The sequence below is a fragment of the Canis lupus genome, chromosome 27 (genome assembly GCF_011100685.1).
Source record: "Canis lupus familiaris isolate Mischka breed German Shepherd chromosome 27, alternate assembly UU_Cfam_GSD_1.0, whole genome shotgun sequence".
NCBI lineage: Eukaryota > Metazoa > Chordata > Mammalia > Carnivora > Canidae > Canis > Canis lupus.
In genome coordinates, this window is record NC_049248.1 from 29,478,091 (window position 1) to 29,504,736 (window position 26,646).

At 37.1% G+C, this 26,646-nt stretch overlaps 1 protein-coding gene across 4 annotated transcripts in view; it reads right to left on the bottom strand.

The window, feature by feature from the left end:
- AMN1 (antagonist of mitotic exit network 1 homolog) overlaps positions 1-26,646 on the bottom strand; it is a 56,446-nt gene that overhangs the window by 7,885 nt on the left and 21,915 nt on the right. For all 4 annotated transcript variants that reach the window (XM_038577208.1, XM_038577210.1, XM_038577207.1 and 1 more), the window contains 5 exons: positions 22,525-22,657; positions 17,350-17,494; positions 14,837-15,054; positions 14,455-14,511; positions 7,458-7,569 (listed from right to left, as the gene is read on the bottom strand). In XM_038577208.1, the coding sequence (XP_038433136.1) occupies positions 7,458-7,569; positions 14,455-14,511; positions 14,837-15,054; positions 17,350-17,494; positions 22,525-22,657 (665 nt within the window). The remainder of the gene's footprint in view (positions 1-7,457; positions 7,570-14,454; positions 14,512-14,836; positions 15,055-17,349; positions 17,495-22,524; positions 22,658-26,646) is intronic.

A 26,646-nucleotide genomic window follows, 5' to 3' on the forward strand; every position in this document is an offset into this window, starting at 1 on the left:
CAAACAGGGCTAGGCTAGGGCTAGGTAGGGGGCCACGGAATCAGGCTCACAGAAATACCCAAAATGTTGGCAAGCCAGACCACCCTGCCCTAGGTGTGGATGGGGAGGGTGTCTTTTTATGACGGTCATATATGGCCAACAAAGAATAATCAGACCCCAAAGAAGAAGTAAGCCATTAAAGATGTTATCATCTGTTCTAACTCAAACCAAAACAGCACAAGAGTCTCAAGGCCACAAGTTTCCCAGTCAGTTCTCATAAAAGGCCAATCAAAAAGCCCTTAGTGTCATCCCTGTCAAGACCCCTCTCACTTCTGAGAGCTTTCTCTGTATCTCTGTTTAATAAACTTCTCTTTACTCACTCTCTGTTGTCCACCAGATTCATTCTTTGACTCTGTGAGACAAGAACCAACCTTTCCTGTATCACATTCATTATAGTGGTATGTTGCGTTTCTCAAACTTTTTTGGATGCATGAACACTTCTAGGTCTGGGGTGTCTGGGTGGCTCAGTTAGATAAGCATCTGACTCATGGTTTCAGCCAAGGTCATAATCTCAGGGTCATGAGATCAAGCCCTACATTGGGCTCTGCATTCAGTATGGAGTAGGCTTGAGATTCTCTCCATCTCCTCCCACTGCCCCTCCCTCTGGTCTTGCATGCTTTCTCTCTAAAATAAATAAATAAATAAATAAAATCTAACACCCCCCCCCCCCCACCAAAAACCACTTTTAGTTCTACGCTATTGTTGTGGAAGAAAAATTTTCCTCTACCCTTCAAGATTCTTCTGGCTGGTCACTGAATTAAATTAACAGGAGACAGATTAAGAGGAGAAAATTAAATTAAATTTGCATGTATGCAGTTCTCAAAGATATGGGACATAAGATATGACCAAGACAGACAGCTTTATACTTCTTCTTTTTTTAAAAAAGATTTCATTAAAAAAAAAAAAAAGATTTCATTTATTTATTCATGAGAGACACACAGAGAGAGGCAGAAACATAGGTAGAGGGAGAAGCGGGCTCCTCACAGGGATGTGATATGGGACTCGATCCCTGGACTGGGATCATGACCTGGGCTTAAGGCAGGTGCTCAACCACTGAGCCACCCAGGAGTCTCAAGCTTTTATACTTCTTAGACAGAGAAACAATAACTTTGTGAGGAACTGACAAGACAAAGAAAACTTATGTTTGAGAGCTTTGAACAGAAATCTAAACAGAATTGAGGCTGGGAAAGTAAATTATTAAAAGTAACAAGGTTTGTTTATATAGTCTTCTTAGGCCCTGAATTCCCCATCTCTGACGATAAGGATGTCTTTCTAGCTCCTGGTGCAGGGATGGTACCTTTCACATGTAAGATTTGTTTCCCGGTTTTTGGAGACAAAAGAAGGTCAGAGTGTTCTTCTTGCACTGGCTGTTTCTTCAGTAACTTTAATTCAAAATAATATACTCCATGGCATATTTTGGAGTGGTCTGCCCTAAGCCCTAGAATTATCCCTATGGTATTTTCTAGAACATCATACCATGTCACTGTAGTTAAGGGATTTCAGGGCAGAGCAAGGAAAAAGATATGACCACAAGGTGGCAGTAGGACACAACAAGTTGTATTTGGGCCGCACTTTGACAGATTTCCTTTCAGAAGTCCCTCACAACATGAGATTTTCCTAAGACAAAATGTGTGTGTGTATGTATGTGGGGGCACTACTGAGAAAGGAAGGAGGGTAAAGGAACTCCCAGAGGACTGGAGAGAAGGTTTATGTGTCATAATGTCGCTCAGCATCAAGATAAGGAGTCTCTGGGTCAGAGAGTTCCAAAAACTGGCCTGAGTGCAGTTTTTCAGGATACGCAGAGCAGGAAGGCTATAGATGACTAAAAATCTGCTTTAGGTTGTGTTTAGAATCATTGAATGGGGCACCTGGGTGGCTCAGTAGAAGTCTGCCTTCAGCTCAGGTCATGACCCAGGTCCTGCGATTGAGCTCTGCTTCAGGCTCCCTGTTCAGCAAGGTGTCTGCTTTTCTCTGTCTCTCTGCTCCTCTCTCCTTTCCCCCATCCTGTTCATGTTCTTTCTCTGTCTCTCTCAAATAAATAAAATCAAATCACTGGGTGAATAGATATTTGGTGCCAGTGGGCTTTTGAACTAATAGTCCCAATCTGATGTGATGAAACAACTACATAAGACCATCTTTGTTGGTAAATGCTGGCCTAGATAACCTTCTAGGTTAAAACTACTGTTATCCTATTCCAAGTTTTTTGAACTCTTGTCATTTTAATGTCTACTTTCTTTTTTTTTTTTTTTTTAATTTTTATTTATGATAGTCACAGAGAGAGAGAGAGAGAGGCAGAGACACAGGCAGAGGGAGAAGCAGGCTCCATGCACCGGGAGCCCGACGTGGGATTCGATCCCGGGTCTCCAGGATCACGCCCTGGGCCAAAGGCAGGCGCCAAACCGCTGCGCCACCCAGGGATCCCTTAATGTCTACTTTCACTTCCAGTATAGCCACATGGAAAATATAAGAAGTGATTTGGAAGGGATATTGTATTCCTGCTCCAACTGCTAAAGTTAACTGATGATTGTCCTTTATTGTAAAGCAGTGGTTCTCAGAGTATGGTCTGTAGCTCTTACAGTCTGAAAGTCTTTTAGGGTTATGAATTAAGACAGTCACTTTATTCATGGAACATCTTTTCTACTTGAAAGAACAGCTGAAAACCCAAAGTCGTTCAGACTCATCAGGCTATTTCTTTTCTTTTTTTAATTTATTTTTTATTTTTATTAAAGATTTTTTTTCCTTTTTTAAATTTAAAATCAATTAGGGGTACCTGGGTGGCTCAGTGGTTGAGCATCTGCCTTTGGCTTACATTGTGATCCCAGAGTCCTGGGATCGAGTCCTACATCAGGCTCCCCACCACAGGGAGCCTGCTTCTCCCTCTGCCTATGCCTCTGCCTCTCTCTGTGTCTCTCATGAGTAAATAAATAAAATCTTAAAAAAATTTTTTTAAATCAATTAATTAACATATAAGATATTATTAGTTTCAGAGGTAGAGTTTAGTGATTTCTCAGTTGCATATAATGTCCAATTCTCATTGCATCAGGTGCCCTCCTTAATGTCATCAGTTACCCTATGGCTCCAGCACAGATTATTTCTTGGAAAAGAGAAAAATGAGCTTATCACTTCAAATAAAACAAATCTCAGAGTTTGTGGCCAATGATAAAATTTTAGCTTTCAAATGAATTTTGGAAAATTTGTAGCTGCCATTATGATCTTGACAATTACCTAATACTGATATTAACAAATGTGATTTTTTTTGCTATAATAAAATGTCAACATTGGAGGATCCATATTACTAAGAGAATCAATATTTTCCAAACTGCCAATGCATGACATTACAAAATCATGTATGGGTAAAAGATCCAATCAAAATACAAGATAGACCAATGGATTATAATGTGAGTGTATAAAAATTTCATTGATATATTTTCACTTTCCACACTGAAACTAACCTTTAAGGAATGACCACTTATTGAGTTTGGGGGTAATATCAAAGAAGAGTGTCCACAGGGTAACCAGAAAGATAATGAAAGTAAAATTAGCAAAGATTGATTTTATATGTTGCCTAGCCAAGTTATTCTGAGATGAATATAACAGAACATTAAAATAGAACTATTTCAGCTCAGGTTCCAGGACTAGAGGTACCAGCTACTCTCTCACTCCAGTGAGATTCCAGATCACTTATATGTGACTTGCAAATGCTTGGTTGAAATCTGATTTTGGAATCCATGGCACTTCATCCATTCAAAGATACAAAAGTATTAAAGTGACAAGGGATGGAGAATTGGAAATTGAAGAAAGAATTTCTTTGAAGACAGCTGTGATTGGAGTTCTCAAAAGAGGGCTGGAGATGCTTGCTTTTCCATTTAAGCCTAGTGAAAGGAAACTCTGAGAAGATCATTTGGAGAGTCTGACATGTCCCTTGGAGCTTGGGGAAACACAGGGCACTAATATCTGACCCACCACTGAGAAAACTAAAGGGCAAAAGGCTATGGTGAGAGTCTCTGCAGCTAAAGAGAAGATGGAGGTTGGGATGTACCTATACTCTCATTGCCTAAAGTATGGGTTTCCTGTGGACAGATGGGGTTGCCTTATATTTTGCTCATGAAAGCAACCCAGCTAAGTTAGGAAACCGGAACAGAAAGCGACTGAAGGTATATTGCTGGATGCCTGGGGACAGAGGAAGAAAATAGCAGCTACTAGCCAGAAGAGACATGCTGGCTTGAATAAAAAAGAACAGCAGATAGGGGATGTGTCCTGGAACCCCCAAGTGCCCCACTTTTGAGAGAATATGGATCAGCTCACCCATAGGGCTTGGAGTGCTGACACTTGATCACAGTAGCACTGGTCAGGTAAGATTTTTCCTTCCCTTCCCTCTGTTCCTGCTTATCTCCATCCCACCCTGTACTAACACTGGTGGGATCAGAATGGTGGGAAAGCTGGGGAAAGAAGAGAAGTGAGGGATGGTAAAATGCAGAAACAACAATGTTCCCTTACCCACTGCAGCCAAATATGAACTGACTGGAGGAGCAAAATCTTTAATTTGAACTTGCTTGGAGTACTGCATGTACCTAAGACATTCTAATTACTGAAATGAGCAGTTTCAGTGATATGAAATGGCAAGACATTTTAACTATCTGAGAATGATAAGAAAAGTCAATCACACCTGAGATTTCATCTGGCAGTAGGGAAAAATCAGCCTCTTTAGAGCAGATTTGTAATAAAGTAATGTGAAGAAAATAGAGTCACTTTACGAGTACCCCTTGCTTGATATTGATCAAATGCACATATAATTCAGTGGACAGATTTACACACTTTGGTTGGTATTCAGGAAAGATTATCAAAGATTGCTGTTATCACATTCCATGTACTATGGTCTCCTCTATCTTAAAATAAGATCCTACTTGTTAGAATACATTTTTTTTTGCCTTCTTTGATGATCAGAGAACCTCTGCCTTCTCACAATCCTCAGGATAACATTCACAGGTACCAGTCCCCTGCACTCAGTCCTATGAGCTTTTCTTGTTCTAAGTAATTTTCTTTAAATTATTATTACTAATTTTAATAGATAAAACTATCCACATGATATAACATTCAAGAGGTACAAAGGTTATATAGTGCAAGCTTTTTCTTACACTTGTCCCTCCATAATTTTCTCTGGAGGTAAGCACTGTTAACAGTTTCTTTCTTTCTTTTTTAATTTTATCCATCCACTCATGAGAGACACAGAGAGAGAGAGAGGCAGAGACACAGGCAGAGGGAGAAGCAGGCTCCATGCAGGGAGCCTGACACGGGACTGGATCCTGGGACTCCAGGATCACACCCTGAGTCAAAGGCAGATGCTCAAATGCTGAGTCACCCAGGCGTCCCTGCCCAAAAGATTTAGTCTTTTATTATTATTATTATTATTATTATTATTATTATTTTTTTTTTTTAGTCTAAATTATAGATGTCACTGATACCAAATACAACTTGTATTGTAGGCTTGGTAGGCTTGGTTTACATTGACAGTCCAAACATAAGAAAGAACAGAGGTTTAAAAAAAAAAAAAAAGAACAGAGGTTAAAAGGACTTCTAGGATAACTCAACCTGGAGAGTAACTGTTTAGACTGTAATTAGAGAAACAAGCTAGAAGGACTGGGCATCAGTGCTGACTCACAAGTGAGGTACAGGGCAGTCCCAGTGGCGCAGCGGTTTGGCACCGCCTGCAGCCTGGGGTGTGATCCTGGGGACCTGGGATCGAGTCCCATGTCGGGCTCCCTGCATGGAGCCTGCTTCTCCCTCTGCCTGTGTCTCTGCCTCTCAGTCTCTCTCTCTCTCTGAATAAAATAAATAAATAAATCTTAAAAAAAAAAAAACCCACAAGTGAGGTACAGGTTATATACTGTGGTACGCGGCCCACTGCAGGTATAATGCAAAAGGGCTGACATGGTCATATATAGTATCGTGGCTCTTTTTTTCACCACAATAATATTGTAGTTTATTAATTATTTTATGTAAATTATGACACCAAAATGATATTTTTGCAATTTTAAAATTTATGTTCTTATATATCACTATTAGCTCAACTAGATTTTATAAACAATAAAATCTATTATTACTTATAGATTACTTAAAATCTATTATTACTTATAGATTACTTATAGATATAATAGATTGACTCAGGGCAGAATCTTAAAGGTAGAATCTTTTTTTTTTTTTTTTAATTTTTTTTTAATATATATTTTTTTATTTATTTATGACAGTCACAGAGAGAGAGAGAGAGAGAGAGAGGCAGAGACACAGGCAGAGGGAGAAGCAGGCTCCATGTACCGGGAGCCTGATGTGGGATTCGATCCTGGGTCTCCAGGATCGCGCCCTGGTCCAAAGGCAGGCGCCAAACCGCTGCGCCACCCAGGGATCCCAAGGTAGAATCTTTATATTTTACTATCTTTAGTAGTCCTTTCTTTTTCTTTTTTTAAGTAGGCTCTACACCCAGCGTGGGGGCCCAACATAGGGCTTAAACTCAATACCCTGAGATCAAGAGTCAGACACTTAACCAACCAAAGAGGGCTAACCAAAGAGGTACCCCTCTTTTCTCTTTTAAAAAAGTTTTTTTTTTTTTTTTTAATTTGAGTATAGTTGACACACAATATCATATTAGTTTCAGGTATACAACACAGTGATTCAGCATCTCTATATGTTATGCTATGCTCACCACAAATGTAGCTACCATCTGTCACCATATAAAAATATCACTGGTTATGTTCCCAATGCTGTACCTTTTATTTCCAGTATCATGGCTCTTACACAGACCAAATGGGCTGTAACTAATTTATTCTCCTTCAGTGAAGGATCACATTAGCCTAAGCATCCAAACTGCTCTGAGTATGTTATGCTATGTTCACCACAAATGTAGCTACCATCTGTTACCATACAACATCATTGGCTATATTCCCTATGCTGTACCTTTTATTTCTGGTATCATGGCTCTTATACAGGCCAAAATGGGCTGTGATTATTTTGTTCTCCTTCAGTAAGTTATCTATCACTTTAGTCTAAGAGTCCCTATTGGTTTGAATCGCAATGGCTATAGTTTGATGAGATTAGAATCGACAGGTCATTTGGCACATTTTATAGATGTAATACAATAAGCTTGATTTTTTTTTTTTTGGTCTACATAAAACATCATGTTTAATATCAAGACCATTACCATCATCATCATCATCATCACTAACAGTTATTGAACCCTCACTATGTGCCAGCCACCATATAAAGGATAATTATCATGACTAAGCCTATGAGGTAGGTACAACTATTATATCCATCTTACGGATGAGGAAACCGAATAATGAAATGGGTGGAGTAGTTTACTTAAGGTCATGCAGTTGTTAAAAGATGAATCCAGAACTTGAGCCCAACCAGTCTATCATACTAACCTGTTATTAGGGGGCATCCATGGAAGAGTAATATACGTATCTGAGGACAGCAAGTAAGGACAGCTTCTACAGCCTCATCAGTCAGATTCACACAATGTCCCATATGAATCTCCTATTTAAAAATAAAGAAAGGATAGTCAAAAGAAAAAACAGATTTATGATTACAGCATGAAAAACTTAGGAAATACTCTGATACAAAAAGAACCAGGGGCTCCTAGCTGGCTCAGTTGGAGGAGGAGGAGACTTTTGATCTCAGGGTCATGTTTAAGCATCATATTGGGTGTAGAGATTACTCAAATAAATAAAACTTAATAAACAACAAACAAGGGTGCCTGGATGGCTCAGTCCATTAAGAGTCTGTCTTTGGCTCAGGTCATGATCTCAGGGTTCTGGGATCAAGCCCCACATTGTCAGGCTCTCTGCTCAGCAGGGAGTTTGCTCCTCCCTCTCCCTCTGTCTGCATGTGCTTTCTCTCTCAAATAAATAAATAAATAAATAAATAAATAAATAAATAAATAATCCTTAAAAAATAACAGCAACAAACAAGACAAACAAAAAGAACCAAATCTCTCCTTGCAAGAAAAATTCTAGAGAAAGGACTAATGTAAGTATGCAGTAATTTGGAAAGTATAGATAATTTAAAAGTTAAGTGCACAACCATTTTATAAAGCAATATGGCAAAATCTATTAAAGCTGAAGGTGAGTATACCCCAGAACCTAGCAGTTCTAATTGCAAATGTCCACTATACAGAGTAGCTCCTGTATATGTGGACAATGAAACAATTTATAAATGTGTTCATTTAAAAAAATTTTTTTTTTATTTGCCCTCCCCCTCCTGCCTCCCAGGGCCACCCCCATTTAAAAAAATTTTTAAAGATTTTATTTATTCATGGGAGACACAGAGAGTGAGAGGCAGAGACATAGGTAGAGGGAGAAGCAGGCTCCATGCAGGGATCCTGATGTGGGACTCGATCCCGGTACTCTGGGATCATACCCTGAGCTGAAGGCAAACACTCAACCACTGAGCCATGCAGGCATCCCTAAATGTGTTCATTTTAATATTATTTGTAATAGTAAAGAGGTGGATAATTAGTAAACACATGGTGGTTTGTTAATGGAACAGATGAAACAGTTAAAATGAAAAATATCTACTTGTATTCATAGCCATAAATCTCAAACATGTTAGTTGAGACACTTTGGAAAATAGTATGGTGGTATCTTTTATTTTTTTTTAATTTTAATTTTTAAAAAGATTTTATTTATTTATGAGAGACAGAGAGAGAGAGAGAGAGAGAGAGAGGCAGAGACACAGGCAGAGGGAGAAGCAGGCTCCATGCAGGGAGCCCAATGTGGGACTCGATTCTGGGACCCCAGGATCACACCCTGGGCCAAAGGCAGGTGCTAAACTGCTGAGCCGCTGAGCCACCCAGGGATTCCCCCCTGGTCGTATCTTTTAAAGCTAAATGTATACTTATTATATGGCCTAGTAATTCCATTCCTAGCTGTTTACACAAGAAAAATGAACATGTATGTCTATTATAAAGACTTGTGTGCAAATTTCCATAGTAGTATTCATAATACTCCAAAATTTGAACAACCCAAATGTCCATCAAATGGTGAATGTCTAAACAACTGTGTCATATCCCCACTATGGAATATTACTCAGCAAAATAAATAAATAAGTAAAAGGAATGAAATATTAACAATGCAACAACATAGATGAATCTCAAAAACATGCTAGGTTAAAGAGGTAAAAGAAAAAAGTGAAAAAACAAACTGTGTGTTACATGATTCCATTTATATAAAATTCTAGAAATTTTAAAAGCATAATGACAAAGTAAATCACTGATTGCCTAGGGATGGAGGCATGGGAGAGAACTGATTGGAAAGGGATGGAAAAAATGTTTTAGGGTGGTGGAAATGTTTTATACCTAATTGGGTGGTCAAAGGCTGTACAACAATTACCAAAATTCATCAAATTGTACACTTAAAATGGGTAACTTTTTAAATGCAAATTATAACTTAATAAAGCATGAAAAATTAAACACAGTTTTGAATGAAAAGCAAACTGTAATAGAACACATACATTATAAAACTATCATGTGAAAGTTTAAAACATAAGTCAATACTATATCTTGTTTATCGATCTATATCTATATTTGTCTATCCATATATATGGAAGTATACAAACACACAAGGTAACATATACAAGTGTCTTTAGAATAGTGGTTATTTTGAAGGAAGAAAGGGAGAATAAATGTGGGAGGAGCTTTATACGTGATATATTGTTTTTAACAAGGAACGGAAATAAATACAGAAAATGTTGAAATTTAAGTGGTTGGTCCATAGGTTTGTGTTATATTTCTTTCTGTCCTTTTCATATGTTTGAAATATCATATACCCCTTGTTTGATGTTCTAATTTGGAATCCTTCTGCACTGCTGGTGGGGATGTAAAATGGTACAGCCACTGTGATAACAGTATGACAGTGTCTTAAAAAATTAAACGTGGCATTACCATATAATCCAACTATTTCATTTCTAGGTATAAATCCAAAGGATTGAAAGCCAGGAACTAGAACAGGGATTTGAAAGTCAGGGATTTGTACACTTATGCTCTTAGCAGTAGTAGTCACAATGGTGGAAAGGTGGAAACAAATATTGATAGATGGATAAACAAGACATTTACATATATACATAACACACATAAGCATGTATATAAACATATACATATATAAACATATATACATGTGTGCATATATATGAATATGTCATATATATACAATGAAATATTATGCAGCCTTTAAAGTAATGAAATTCTGATACATGTAGCAACACAGAAAAACCTTGAACACATGCTAAGTGACATGTCAGACAAAAGGACAAATATTGTATGATCTACTTATGAGTTATCTAGAATAGGCAAATTCATAGAGAACAACTGGAACAGAGGTAGTTAGAGGCTGAGGGGAAGGGGTAATGGGGAGATACTGATTAATGGGTAACGAGTTTCAGTGCAGGATGAGGAAAAAGTTCTGGAGGTGGATTGTGGCAATGGCTACACAACAATGTGAATGTATTTAATTCCACTGAATTGTACCCCCAAAATAGGTAAAGTGGTAAGTTTTGTGTTGTGTATATCTGACCTCAATAAAAAAACATTTTAAGAATTCTGGAAATAAGATTTATCTAATAGTTGACACATATATGATATTAATATTTTTTCCTCCTGAAAAGTTATTAAGTTGGTGTATATATTATAATCAGTCATATCTTATAAATAAAGGAAATGTGAGTATATTGAAAACTCATAAAAATTGAGAAAAAAGGGGTGCCTAGATGGCTCAGTTGGTTAAGCATCTGCCTTCCTCTCAGGTCAGGATCCCAGGGTCCTGGATCAAGCCTCACATGGGGCTCTCTGCTCAGTGGGAAGTCTGCTTTACCCTCTCCCTCTGCTAATCTCTCCTTCTCCCCACCTTGTTTGTGATCTTTCTCTGTCTCTCTCAAATAAATAAACAAAATCTTTAAAAACATTTGAGGAAAAAAGCATCTTGCTGTAAATTGGCAAAGTCTACAAAGAAATACAATTTGAGAACAGATGGAAGGAATAGTGTTCAACATTTAAAATATATCAAGGCACAAAAAAAAAATGCTGCAAACTGGAGTCTTGGCAAAATTGTGAATTCACAAAGTAACCTTCACAGGAACCAATTTTACAATATGAATTAGGACCATAAAGTATCCATATCTACTGATCCACTTTTTCTGGGTTTTGGAGTTCATTACAGAAATGGAAGAAAAAAAGTATAAACCCCAACATATAGCTCTAATAATAGCTCTAATAGCTAAAAAGTAGAAATAACCTGAATTGCCAACAACAAAAGGAAAGAATGATACATCCTATGAATAGATTTTGTTCTCTGATATATCAATGCCTAGAACATAGCAGGTACTTAATAAATACTTGTTGAATAAGTGCCTGGAATTGCAGTAAAACATGAGGATAAAAAGAGGATAAAATGATGAACAAAATGGTCTCTGGTCACTGGAGCTCAAATCAACAGAAATTTCAGAAATAATCATGACACTCAATATATGTTGTAACATGTTTGTGTGTTTGTCAATCTTTAGAAGAGGTCCTTAGGTTTTTTTTTTTTTTTTAATTATTATTAAGTAAACTCTACCCCCAAGAGTAGAGAGCTTGAACTCATAACTCTGAGATCAAAAGTCACATGCTCTGCTGACTGAGCCAGCTGGGGTGCCCTGAGGTCCTTAGACTTTAAATCAAATTGATTTTCAAGTTATAAGCAATTAAACAAGATTGATAATATAATTTCCAGGAATAGAATATATGAAAAGTGAGAGATTAAAACAGAGCATGTGATAAAAAGCAGGAATCCATATTATATTGTCCACTAGAGAAAAGTCAGTAAAAAAGATGAAAAAATTTGTATTTCAATTTGAGTCAGAAATTGTGGTCACAAAAATACTGGATGCTATGAAACAAAGATTAAAGTATATTCACCTTGTTTAAGGAAGGAATTAAGTTCTAATAAAGTTTAGAAAGATTTCCACTGAAATGTCTTGGCACTTACAGAAATAAGATTTGGAAAATTGAAAAAAAAAAAACAAAACCCTTAATGATATGGCAGTATAACTGCCAACACTTATTGGTAACTGAATCTTTTTTTAAGTCTGCTTAGGTTGGTGCTCCTAATTTTATTTTAGTTTATTTTTTTTTTAAGATTTTATTTATTTATTCATGAGAGACAGAGAGAGAGGCAGAGACATAGGCAGAGGGAGAAGCAGACTCCCCACAGGGGACTTGACCCTGGGGATCATGCCTTGAGCTGAAGGCAGACACTCAATCACTAAGCCACCCAGGTATCCTGGTGCTCCTAATTTTATAATGCTGAAGTAAATATGTAGGTGTGTTTTCTATCACTGCATGACCACTAATCTGGTGGTTTTATTAGGGAATGATAAACTAGGTTAACTGTTTGGGAATTTTATTAAAAATGATTATAAGATAATGTTATTGTAAGAATTAAAAATCTAATGAATATAAGGCAATAGTATGGAGGCTGGAATATAGTTAGTATTCAATAAATGTTAGTAATTTATTTATTTATTTATTTATTTATTTATTCATTCATTCATTTATTAATTTATTTTTAGATTTTAATTTATTTATTTATTCATGATAGACATAGAGAGAGAAAGGCAGAGACACAGGCAGAGGGAGAAGCAGGCCCCATGCCGGGAGCCCGATGCGGGACTCGATCCTGGGACTCCAGGATCGTGCCCGAGGCCAAAGGCAGGCGCTAAACCACTGAACCACCCAGGGATCCCCCCAAATGTTAGTATTTTAAACAGTAAACATTATGGCAGAGTTTATTGCTCCTACAGTTAGGATCAATTTGGAATCTGGAACTTGGTATAAGAAAATATGGTAATTTCTTAATCAAATGATTTGTAAAAATATATGTGCTATAAATATATGCTATATATATGCTCTATATACATACTCATGCACACACATACATAAAAACATGATGTAGATATAAAAACAAAAAAATTGTCTCTAGGCAATAACTCAAGGAGAAATATTTTGGCAAAAACATGGTATTGCTATTCTTTCATGATAGTTATTGGTAACATTTATAATTCATGTATAGCCTGTTTACTTCCATAAAGAATTTGATGTGGCTTATCATTGAAAAGCATATCTATATTAAATAAGACTAAAAACCTCACTATAAATCGGGAAAGGAGGAAACCTAAAAACAGGTTGTAGGTGCCACATGAGTCACTGAATAGTAGGGCTGAACACTAATTTAGGATCTTCTTTTTTTTTTTTTTTCTTTTTAGTTTATTTATTCATGACAGACACACACAGAGAGAGAGAGAGGCAGAGACACAGGCAGAGGGAGAAGCAGGCTCCATGCACTGGGAGTCCCACGTGGGATTCGATCCTAGGTCTCCAGGATCGCGCCCTGGGCCAAAGGCAGGCGCTAAACCGCTGCGCCACCCAGGGATCCCCAACCAGGCATTCCTAATTTAGAATCTTCTTAAGGAGCTGTAAAATATGGCTGTTGGAGAAGAAAACCTTTTTCCTCTTAGGTTCTCTTGGGTTTTATTTTTGGGAGCCTGTGGATTAAAATGACAAAGACTAGCAAGAGAAAAGGCAAATTTGGTCACACACAAGCTCACAAAGAAAGTGGCTCAAAGAAATGGCTACAATATAGAGTTTATATATCATCTTCATAGGAGAAAAGGAGGAGGAGAAACGACACTTAGAGAAAAACAAATGACTTTTAGGGAAAACAAAGTGCGCCTTTAGAGAGTAGATGGGAGTATGATAGTCTTCTGACAATGTTTATGTAATTTCTCATTTGATTCCTGCAGTGAGAGGAGTAATCTTTTTGGTATTGGGTAGTCTTCCTTGAAGGGGGTTTGATGGAAGTTGAAGTCTTTTGACTCTGTTTTTAGGTAGATGGAAGGAAAGTATTTCAGACAAAGCCTCTTTTAAAAGCATCTGTTGATTCTGAAACATCTAGCTCAAAATAATTTTTATGTGACAGGTATATTCTGGATCCCTTCATGTATATTAAGAAAATAGGATGGCATGACACTAAGTAGTCCTGGTAATGAAAATTCTAAATAATATCTCTTTACATTGATAAACTTTCATAATCTTTACTGTAATAAGATTATCCTCAGATGTGTTAGAAGCTAAAACTTCTGGAAAATGAGAACTTTCATTGGAACTAAAATGGGTTTTTATTTAAAGTGTGCTTTACCTCCTAACTTTAACAGTTTTTCCTCACTCTGGAATAAAGAGATGGAGGCAAAAACCAAACCAAACCAAACCAAACAGGTGGCATGGGAACCCCTAATGCTATTAAGGGGCTGGTTGTTTGCTATATACAAAAAGCAATTTCTGAGGATAATATAAAAATTTAGTTAGCATCAACTTTATAGAGATTTTAAAATTACCTCTAATTTCTTGGCACAAGGTCCATTAACAAGAGCAACCACACCATCATCAGATACCTAAGTAAAGAGAACATGCAACATGGCACATAAATGGGAAAGCTGAAAGTAAAATTTTCGAAATATTACTAATTATTTATATGTGGTTTTATTGCCTCCCCATTCAGTAAACATGTGTTTTAGCCACACTTACCTTTTTTGCCTTTACTTAAAGTAATTGAGGGGACTGTGCCAAATTATATTGCAATTGTATAACCACTGAAGCATGAGGTGGTCAACAATTTCAACAAAAACCAAAAAATTAATTATGTTCTTCTGATGAGTCACTGAAATTCACTGGGCAAACATATGCAGTCTTTATATCTCAAGTCTGTATTTCACTTACCTGAGTAGCTGAAAAATCAACACACTGCAAAAATGGGCAGTTTTCTCCCAATGCGTGTAAGGACACATCAGTAATTCCTAAACAGCCACCTAAATCAATGATCTTTAACAGCCGACAGTTGAGTGCAAGAGCAAGGACTCCTTCGTCAGTAAGATTGCAGCATCTTTTCAAAGAAGCTTCATGGAGGTATGAACAAGAGGAAGCCACAGCTTTTATTCCTGGGGGAAAGCACGTACATATGTATATATAGGAGAAATGCAACTGGTTTTCCTTTTAGCAATCACCTGTATTGACATGCCCAACTATATGTTAGCCTTTTGCTAAGGAGTCCATTTCTGAGGTTATACTTACTTTCTAGTGATGCTGTGATTATTAAAACTTTTTTGGAATATTTCAGGAATTCTCTACATAGTCTGTAATATATCATTCAGAATATCTGCAAAGAATGGCCAGACTGTGTTGTTGACCAGTAAATCTGCCTTTAGGAGATAGCCAAAAGTCATTCAGAATCAAATTAGCTAATTAAATAATAGATGAATCTTCTTTTTGTTTTAGGGGCACCTGGATGGCTCAGTCAGTTAAGCATCTGCCTTCAGCTCAGGTCATGATCCCAGGATCCTGGGATCGAGCCCCATGTCAGGCTCCCTGCTCAGCTTGGAGTCTGCTTCTCCTTCTCCCTCTGCCCTCTCTCTTACTTGTGCTCTCTCTGTCTCTCAAATACATAAAAAAATTTTTTTACACCTTAAAAAAAGTTTTAAAGTAATAAGGTTAGTGAAAGGGAAAGGAGAGAAAATGAATGGGAAATATCAGAGAGGGAGACAGAACATAAGAGACTCCTAACTCTGGGAAACGAACAAGGGGTGGTGGAAAGGGAGGTGGGTGGGGGGTGGGGGTGACTGGGTGACGGGCACTGAGGGGGGCACTTGATGGGATGAGCACTGGGTGTTAAAGTATATGTTGGCAAATTAAACTCCAATAAAAAAAATAAACTGAAAAAATAAATAAAGTAATAAGGCTAGTTTTCTTGTGCACTCTGAAGGGAAATTGCCCAATGTCTTAGGTAACAGTTTTCATGCTTATCCTTAAGAATCATATTTATGTCTCTCCATTCTCTCTTCCCTTTTGACTTTTAAATCCAATTAAATTGATGTAAATGCACATTGGAGACTGGTACATAATGTATCACAAAAATAAAAGAGTACTTTGGGGATCCTGGGCATGCATACACATTATAACAATGTTAAAAGATGCCTTTATGAGCAAAATACACAAAAAACAAGATGATGAATTCATGTGTAGGTAATTTTTACTGTTTTCCATATCTTAAGACAGGACTTTTAATTAATCAATTAATTTTTATGCCCCTGAAAGAACTTTTGTTTTATTCATCAATGTCCAGCATAAAAGTTCTTTTTAGTGAGCTATCATTTGTGTAAATATTTAAAAACTTATGTTTTTTTGTAATATTATGAGTAGCCTACTTGCTAACCAAGATGATTGCAAAATATAGCAAACTACTCACAAAACTTTCTAGAAAGAAAAGAGTTAAAATCCTTTTTGGTCAAAAAAAGAATAAAAATCCTCTAATTTATGTAATAGTTTCACTAAAAAAATGTGGTTTGACTGGTTATAAAAAAACTATGTGTTATAAAAGGTACAGCATAAAAGGTACAGCATAGGGAATACAGTCAATGGTATTATAATAGTGTTGTATGGTGACAGATGGTAGTGACACTTGGGGTGAACACAGTATAATGAAATACAGTTTGTCTAATCATGAAGTTGTACATCTGAAACTAATGTAACATTGTACGTCAACTCTAATAAAATTTTTTTTCAATAAAAAATAAGCTATCATTGTACAGACTGATAGAAGAGTGCTAGTAAATTTAATCTGATGATGATTTAACTTTCTCTTGTAATTTTGCATTGAGAAAGCCCTAACAAAGTATGAACTGGTCAATGGCAAATCAATTTCAAAGTGTTCTGAGCTCTCTTACACAGATGTCCATCCACGTTTACTTTAAATTTGTTTCTCTCTCTTTTTTTTTTTTTTTTTTAAAGATTTACTTATTTATTTGAGAGAGAGAGCATGCACGAGAGAGCACAGGGACTGGGGAGGAGGGTCAGAGGGAGATTGGAACTCTAAGAAGATGCCTCACTGAGCATGGAGCTGGATGTGGGGCTCAATCTCATGACCCTGAGATCATGATCCTGAGCCAAAACTAAGAGTTGGATGCTTAACTGACTGCACCACCCAGGTGCCCCTATATCAGATACATTTAAATTACTAGTAGTGACTTATCCAGGGTATTTCTTAACTTTTAGCAATGGTTATAAACAGGAATTCTAATTTGGAGTCTTTATCTTAGTTTGAATATTTTTATTGATACAGTTTTTATTTCTTTAACATCTTCATACTCACTTTTGACATATTTACTACTCCTTTGTTCCAAAATTATACTAGATGGTGAATAGTAATCTACTGATTTATTCAGTGTGAATAAACATACCTTTTGAAGTTATGGAAATTCTGTTTTCTTTTGAGGAACTTATATTTAATTTCTTTAATTTTCTGCAGTTGCACAGGTGTAGGAGAGCAGTATCTGAAATGTCACAGCTTCTTAGATCTAGTGTTTGGACTTCAGGATGTAAAATCTGTAAAAAAAAATACGTGATTTTGAAAAATTAATTTTTCTTATAAATATACATGTATATTACATATTCAGTGTCTTGGTGGTCATGACAGATGGTAGATGGAAAATATAACAAAGAATACAGGGATCCCTGGGTGGCGCAGCGGTTTGGCGCCTGCCTTTGGCCCAGGGCGCGATCCTGGAGTCCCGGGATCGAATCCCACGTCAGGCTCCCGGTGCATGGAGCCTGCTTCTCCCTCTGCCTGTGTCTCTGCCCCTCTCTCTCTCTCTGTGACTATCATAAATAAATAAAATCTTAAAAAAAAAAAAAAAAGAAAAGAAAAAGAAAGAATATAAAAACCTATCTGAGTGGAGACACATACATTAAGCAGGAAAAACAAGCCTACTTTCAACTGGAGGTGCAGTTTCTAGCGCCCCCAAAGTCTTTACTGGAACACATGGCATTGTTGAGATGCCTGGTACAGAGTAAGGATCCACTAGACCTGTGAAGCAGAATCAAGGTGGTGGCATGTGCTTATCTTTTTCTAGTAGCTCCTGACTCTCATTAGAGATTTTCCCTATGTGCCTCTACTCAGCAGGTATGAGTCTTTAATTGCTACGTATTGATGGTTATAGTATGTTGGTATTGTTTATCTAGAACATTTACCTCCTTCATTCTTATTGTGAGTACAAACAAATTCAGTATTACTGAATGCTTACTTGAGGGCAACAAATAGCAAATTTATTTCAAAGTGTTCTGAGCTCTTTTCCTTGTCTTGCTCTTTCCCTCCCTCCCTCCCTCCCTCCCTCCCTTCCTTCCTTCCTCCCTCCCTCCCTCCCTCCCTCCTTCCCTCCCTCCCTCCTTCCCTCCCTTCCCTCCTTTCTGAGAATGAGGGGATAGGGAGGGGCGGAGGAAGAGGGAGAGAATCTTAATCAGGTTGCACATCCAGCCTGGAGCCAGATGTGTGGGGCTCCATCTCACAGTCCTGATCATGACTTGAGCTGAAATCAAGAGTTGGATGGTTTACTGGCTGCCACCAAGGTGCCTCTCTTTCTTTTCTTTTTTTTTTAAATATTTTATTTATTTATTCATGAGAGAGAGAGAGAGGGAGAGACACAGGTAGAGGGAGAAGCAGGCTCCATGCAGGGAGCCCGATATGGGACTCGATCTGGGACTTATTTTAAAAATATTTATTTATTCATGAGAGACACTGAGAGAAAGGCAGAGACACAGGCAGAGGGAGAAGCAGGCTCCACGCAGGGAGCCTGATGCGGAACTCGATCCTGGGATTCCAGGATCATGCGTTGGGCCGAAGGCAGGCGCCAAACTGCTGAGCCACCCAGGGATCTCAATACTTCATTTAAAAGAAATGATTTTTAAAAGTTTATTTAAATTCAATTAGCATAATGTATTATTGGTTTCAGAGGTAGAGGTCAGTGATTCATCAGTCTTATAAATAACACCCAGTGCTCACTACATTAAGTGCCCTCCTTAAAGCCCATTACCCAGCTACCCCATCTCCCCACCCACCTCCCTTTCAGTGAACCTCAGTTTGCTTCCTATAATTAAGAGTTTCTTATGGTTTGTTTCCCTCTCTGATTTCACCTTATTTTATATTTTCCTCTCTTCTTCTATGATCCTCTGTTTTGACAAACACTTCAATTGAACATTCAGGCTGATTTAGAAGCCAATATAGTGTAGTGTTAAGAACATGTCTTCTGGAGGCAGACTGCCTGATATTGAACCCTATAAGTATGATCAAGCTCTTTGTGTGTGTGTGTGTGTGTGTGTGTGTGCGCCTCAATATCCTCATTCTTAAAATGGGCATAATATTTTGTGAGAAATAAAGGTGGCTTGCTTACAATATATGCTATATATAACTGTCAACTATTATTATAAATGATATTTTGGTAGGCATACTTGTGTGCTTTCCCAATTATTTTCTGGGGATTAATCTCAGAAGTAAATGGTAATTATATAAAGTGATGGAGATGTTAAATAACCCTATTGTAATCATTTTGCAATGTATAAATGTATCAAGGGGTGCCTGGGTGGCTTAGTTAAGCATCTGCCTTCAGTTTAGGTCATGATCTTAAGGTCCTGGGATTGAGGCCCCATCAGGCCCCCTGCTCAGTGAGGATTCTGCTTCTTCTCCCTCGACTCTCCTCCCCGCTTGTGCTTTCTTTCTTTCTCTGTCTCAAATAAAACAACAACAACAAACACTTAAAAAATAAGCATGTCAAATCATCACATTATATTGCATGCTTTAAACTTATACAATGTTACATGTCAATTATATTTCAATAAAACTGGAAAAATACTGGAACTAAAATTGTTGAGTCACAATAGTAAGCACATTTTTAGGACTTCTGTTAATGGCAAGCTGTCCTTTTAGCTAAAAGTTTTTTTTTTTTATTTTTTTAAAAATTGTTTTCTAAAAGGTTTTTTAAATCAATTTACACTCTCACCAACAGGAGATAAAAGTGACCATTGCCCACACTATTATCAACACTGGATATTATTATTTTTTAAGTCTGCCAAACTGAAAGGCAAACTGTGACTGTTATGACTAATACGGTTTTTTTCCTTTGAGTACTTCCTGATTCTTTTTAGTATTTTTTTTAAAGATTTGTTTATTTATGATAGACATAGAGAGAGAGAGAGAGGGAGGCAGAGACACAGGAGGAGGGAGAAGCAGGCTCCATGCTGGGAGCCCGATGTGGGACTCGATTCCGGGACTCCAGGATCGCGCCCTGGGCCAAAGGCAGGCGCTAAACTGCTGAGCCACCCAGGGATCCCCTAGTATTTTTCCTTTGAGTACTTCCTGATTCTTTTTAGTATTTGTTTTGATTTTTCTTATCAATTTGTAGGGATTCTTTAAATTGTCAAGATAACAAACTTATGGAGTTGCATGTGTGTGGCAAATATTTTTCCTAGTTTGTTACTTGACTCTGCTTCTTGTTTTTTCTTCTTGCTATAAGTTCATATTGTTACGTAATCAAGTCCATCAACTTTTTTCTTCTTGGTTTCTAACTTTGGTGTCATGTTTAGAAAGGCCTCCTCCATCCAACTATAAAAAGAGTTAGGAAATATTTCAAAGAGAGCCATCCAATGATGCATGCAACTTTGCAACAGATGTTAAATCCGGCTTTTTGAATAATTTCATAAGCAGGACTCATACGGATAGAGATTTGAGGGAGAACAACAAAGAAATCATACTTCTGGGCTTTAAAAAATATTTTATTTATTTATTTGAGATAGAGTGTGAGAGAGAGCATAGCTTGCTGGGGGTGGAGCAGAGGAAGGGGGAGAAGCAGACTCCCTGCTGAGCAGAGAACCTGACAAGGGGCTTGGTCCCAGGACTCTGGGATCATGACTGAGCTGAAGGCAACAGCCAACTGAGCTACCCAGGCACCCTGAGTTTTTTTTTTCCTATCTCATTCACTCCTTAGCTCTTTTCTATTTAGATTAAAATTAGGTTTAAATGAATATTAAGGATTGCCATAAAACAAAAATTTAAGCCACTGGAATATAGACTAAAGGATGAGAACAAAATGGAGATGATGGGAAAATGAAGAAAACCACCAGTTTTGGGTAGTGTCATAATATTTCTTCTTTGGGCCACACACAAACTATATACATCCACAGAACCATCAACAGTAAGAACCTAGGGATATTATTCTATCTTTACAGAGCTAAGCAGACTACAACACTAAAATGTCTATGTTCCAATGCAAGCTGTCATGAAGAAAACAAAGCATTCGAGGTACATCGGGTTAATGTTAAAAGAAACAGTAATGGCACGTCTAAGTGCATTTACAATACGAGGTTACAGGGACAGTCATGTACTGGAGTGCTATCATCAGTTTGTTCTCTTTTGATCATAGGCTTTGGTCATTAGAACCAGAGTTTCTGTAGTAGACTAGTCTAGTGCAGAGTCTCAGCAGACAGTGATGATGGCTGCAAACCCATTTTACAGTTAAGAGAACTGAGACTCAATGTCAGAAAGAGTGGCAGAACCAGGATTTTAATTCAGGCTGGAGGGCCTTACTATACTTATTGCCTTATAGAATAGCCAATTTTAGCTATTTTAACTTTAGGGAAGTTTAGAAGAGTGGCTTTTAACTGCTGATTGTTTTTTTTTTTTTTTTAAAGAAAAATTTTTTAAAGGATTGTATTTATCCATGAGAGACACAGAAAGAGAGAGAGAGGCAGAGACATAGACAGAGGGAGAAGCAGGCTTCACCAGGGAGCCCGATGTGGGACCCGATCCCTGGACTCCAGGATCACGTCCTGGGCCAAAGGCAGATGCTAAACCACTGAGCCACCCAGGTGTCCCTAACTGCTGATTGATAAAATCAATTTAGTAGACTCTGATCAATACTTCTGTAAATTGAAATAAGATAGAATAAAGTAGAAAATATCCAAGTGTGCTATACATAGTATGGTTACATGTAAATGTGGTTTGTGGACCAGAGACATAATATAGCATGTATTCCTTACTGTAGGTTTTTTTTTCTTTTTGCCATTTGTGTATTCATTTTGCATTTTTATTTTTACTTTTTCCAGATTTATTGAGGTAAAGTTGATCAAAAAGCTGAAAACTTTTTGAAAATGTAGAGATCCAGGGTGCTGGTATGATGAAGACAAGGGGAGCAGCTAAAAGAATGGTGAGAGAAGATATTTTTAGTAACTATTACACATGAACATTTTGGTTATCTGGGGAAAAAAAGAACCCCATGTTTTATTATATTTTAAAATTATTACTAATCCCACCATATGTCATTGCTCCAAAAGTCTGAAACCATATCTTTTTTTTTTTTTCAAAATTTTATTTATTTATTCATGGGAGACACAGAGAGAGAGGCAAACACGGGCAGAGGGAGAAGCAGGCTCCATGCAGGGAGCCTGACCTGGGACTCAATCCCGGGTCTCCAGGATCACACCCTGGGCCAAAGGTGGCACCAAACTGCTGAGCCACCTGGGCGGCCCTGAAACCATATCTAAACAGTAAAATATAATATGCTTGCTTTGCAATTGTACACTCTTACCTCACTTATATTTGAATCTGTTATCTGCCCCTGGGTACTCATTATTTTAATCAGTCTATCTTTTATGTTGGGAGGCAAAGGCTTAATGTCTGTGATATATCTGGAAATATTCTTCATGAAGCACCACAGGCATCTGAAATACAAATACAATATAATAAATTACATGGTACTGGTACCGATTTCTAATAACTTATGCTGTTTGCTTGCACTTAGTCTTTTCATAAACAGGGTGTACATGGTTTATTAATATTTGCAACTAAAGCTTGCTAAGATTCAAAAGCCTTGCACATGCCTGGTTAGGCTCTGAGGCTTTTCCCTTTACATTTTTTTCTCAGCAAACCTCATTTACTAAAATGCATTCTAAGTTACAAAAAAAAAAAAACCTTTTCCTAAGGCAGCCTCTGTAATTCCTAAGATATAGTTACTATCAAGATTTCAGTTACATATTCCTAAATAAATATTGAGCTAGGGCCTACGAACTGACAAGTTTTATCTATTAATGCAGCAAAATTTTCTCTATTTTTCTTAAAAGTTATGTATATAATGAAATCATGAGAGAACTACAACCACAAAGATTGCACAAATTGTACAAGTCATAGAGATAACAAACTTGGTGCCAGGAATGTATATGCATAAAGCAGAGTTATCAGAGGAGGCAATAACCAAGGCCCATATGACCAACATATCTCATATGTAGTCTGAAATTCCAACTCTCTGAGAAACTCATACTATAAACAAACAAACAAAAAACAAACATAAATCTTACTTAAACCTCTGATGACAAATACTTCCACATATATATAATTTTACGTTCATGAATTTCTCTGCCCTATCCCTTCCCCTTCTGTTAGATTAGTTCCTCCCACTAATAGCTAGTGTATATTCTTTTTTTATATATATGTACGTGTGCACACACCTGCATTTTGGGGGTGGATCACTGTTTCCTAAAATAGCCTCACCTGTAGACTCAGTTTTCTGTACCCTTTTTCATTCAATAATATCTTACAAAATTCTTCAAATCAAGTATAGTTCTAATGCTTCTTTACTGGCTTTATATATTTTACAGCATGGAGGATTTATTTAGTCATTCTCCTACTTACAAACATTCCACTGTTTCTAGGACATGTTAATATACATTGTCAGATTGTTTTCTAGAAAGTCTGTAATACTTCATATTTTTATCAGCAGTACTAGAGTACTGTATTCCTCTACATCTTTCAAGCAACAGGTTCATTTTATTTTTCCATTTATCTCAGTTTTCTCCGTTTCCCAATCCCATCTCCCACCACTCGAGGAATCCATTCTAATGTCTAATGTGTATCCTTTCATTGTATGTGTCCTTTTAACATGCTTGTTGTATTTCTGATTTACATATCTGGTATTTGTCATAGATTTGTTTAGTTTTTTTTTTTTTTTTTTTTTTTTTATTTTTTTTTTTAATTTATGATAGTCACACAGATTGAGAGAGAGAGAGGCAGAGACACAGGCAGAGGGAGAAGCAGGCTCCATGCTCTGGGAGCCCAACGTGGGATTCGATCCCAGGTCTCCAGGATCGCGCCCTGGGCCAAAGGCAGGCGCCAAACCGCTGTGCCACCCAGGGATCCCAGATTTGTTTAGTTTTTCACTTACCAATGTTTTTAGGATCTACCTATCCTTGGGGGGTGGGGGTGAATGGGTGACGGGCACTGAGGGGGGCACTTGACGGGATGAGCACTGGGTGTTATTCTGTAAGTTGGCAAATTGAACACCAATAAAAAATAAATTTATTAGAAAAAAAAAAGATGTACCTATCCTTAAATGTTGGACAGTCTCATGTGTGAAAAGTGGTATCTCATTATTACTTTAATTTTTATTTCTCTCATTACTAGTAAATTTGATATCTTTCCATGAACTTGCTGGCCATCTGGATATGCTTTTCTCTAAATTGTCTATTAATTTCCTTTGCCTATTTTGCTATTTTTTGACTTAAATTCCTAAGAGTTGTTTTTTATTTGCCAAATAAATGACTAAATTTGTATTTATGAGTATTCAGAGAATGTATATTCTTGAAGAGATGTAATGTTGTATTTTACATGTATGCCTAAATATATCTCTACATGTATATGTATATGTACACAGATATATTATGTGAATATGATAGTATTATTTAATTCTTCTGTTATTTTTTCTACAGTATTTATAGAACTCTTTTTTTAAAAAAGATCTTATTTATTTTAGGGAGACAGAACAAGTGTGAGTGGAGGGGAAGAGCAGACTGCACTGAATATGGATCTGGACACAGGGCTTGATCTCACAACCCTGAGATCATGACCTGACCTGAAATCAAGAACTGGATGCTTAACCAACTGTGCCACCCAGGCGCCCCTAAATTTGTAGAATTTCTAATTTACAATACTTGTACTTTTAAAAAAGATTTTATTTATTTGAGATGGACCATGCATGGATGGGGGGCATGCAGAGGGAAAAGGAGAAACAGGTTCTCTACTGGGAAGTGAGCCTGATGTGGGCTCAATCCCAGTACCCCAGAATCATGACCCGAGCCAAAGGCAGATGCTTAACTGACTGAGCCACCCACATGCCCTGACAATACTTATATTTTGAAATCAAATTTTACTTTCCTTTCTACTGGTTTTTGTTTTTTGTACATTACTGTTTTATAATGAAAAATTTAAAAATACATAAAAATAAACTAGGATGACATAAAATCTATGCAGCATAAATCTAGAATTTTAAATTTTTAATAATTCTAAATAATTTTTAATAAATTCAAAATTTATTCTTTATCATAGTGTGTCAGATCTTTCTTAAGAAATAAAATATTTCAGGGATCCCTGGGTGGCGCAGCGGTTTGGCGCCTGCCTTTGGCCCAGGGCGTGTTCCCGGAGACCCGGAATCGAGTCCCACGTCGGGCTCCTGGTGCATGGAGCCTGCTTCTCCCTCTCTCTGCCTGTGTCTCTGCCTCTCTCTCTCTCTGTAACTATCATAAATAAATAAAAATAAAACAAAATTAAAAAAAAAGAAATAAAATATTTCAGGTATAAATAAAGCCTCCTGTGTACATCCACATAGGTTTATTCTTTATCTCCCTTTGCAGAGGTAACCACTACCATGAAATTTTTAAAAAGTTTGTATCCATGATTTTATTATCATTTTAACTATAGTATATATGCATAAATAATATTGTTTTCTATACTTGTTTTTTTATTTTTTAAGTTTTTATTTATTTATTCATAAGAGACAGAAAGAGAGGCAGAGACACAGGCAGAGGGAGAAGCAGGCTCCATGCATGGAGCCCAACGTGGGACTTGATCCCAGGTCTCCAGGATCATGCCCTGGGCTGAAGGTGGTGCTAAACTGCTGAGCCACCGGGCTGCCACTGTTTTCTATACTTGTAAAATGTAGAGAAGTGTATTAAGTTTCCTACCATGGCTGAACTTGTCAATTGTCCTTGTATGTGACAATCTTCCTGTTTTATAAGACTTGGGTGTTAATGGCAAATTCATGATCATTACATCTTCTTGTGGAATATTCCCTTTATCATTAAGTAATATCTCTCTATCCATATTATTTTTCACATCAGATTGTATTCAGTCTGCTTTTAATATTGTTCTACCATCTTTCTTTGCTGACATGATTACAAGAACCATCTTGTAATTGTTGCAGGTAGCTGTAGTTTGTCCATTTGAATTTTGTTTATGTCCATTTTCAATGCTGCATAATACTCCATTGTTTGAACTGCTGATGTACAATTGGGTGGTTTATAATTTACTATTATGAATAATATTCATATGAATACTCTTGGACAGGTCTTTTGGTGCATGTGTTCCTGTGTTTTGATCGAGTACATGCCTAGGAGTGGAATTGCTGGCTCATAAGGTATGCAAATGTTTAGCTTAATGCCAAACGTTTTCTGAAATGACTGTACTGATCCTACTTTCATTCAATAGGAGTTTCTGGAATCCATATCCTTGCCAACACTCAGCATTATCAGTCTTTTTAATTTTAGCCAATTTATGAATATAATGGTGGCAACACAATATGACTTTGAATTGTAGTCCCTTATTTATTCATTAATTTGAGCATGTTTTCATTTTTTTATTGTAATTTGGATAGTCTCTTGAG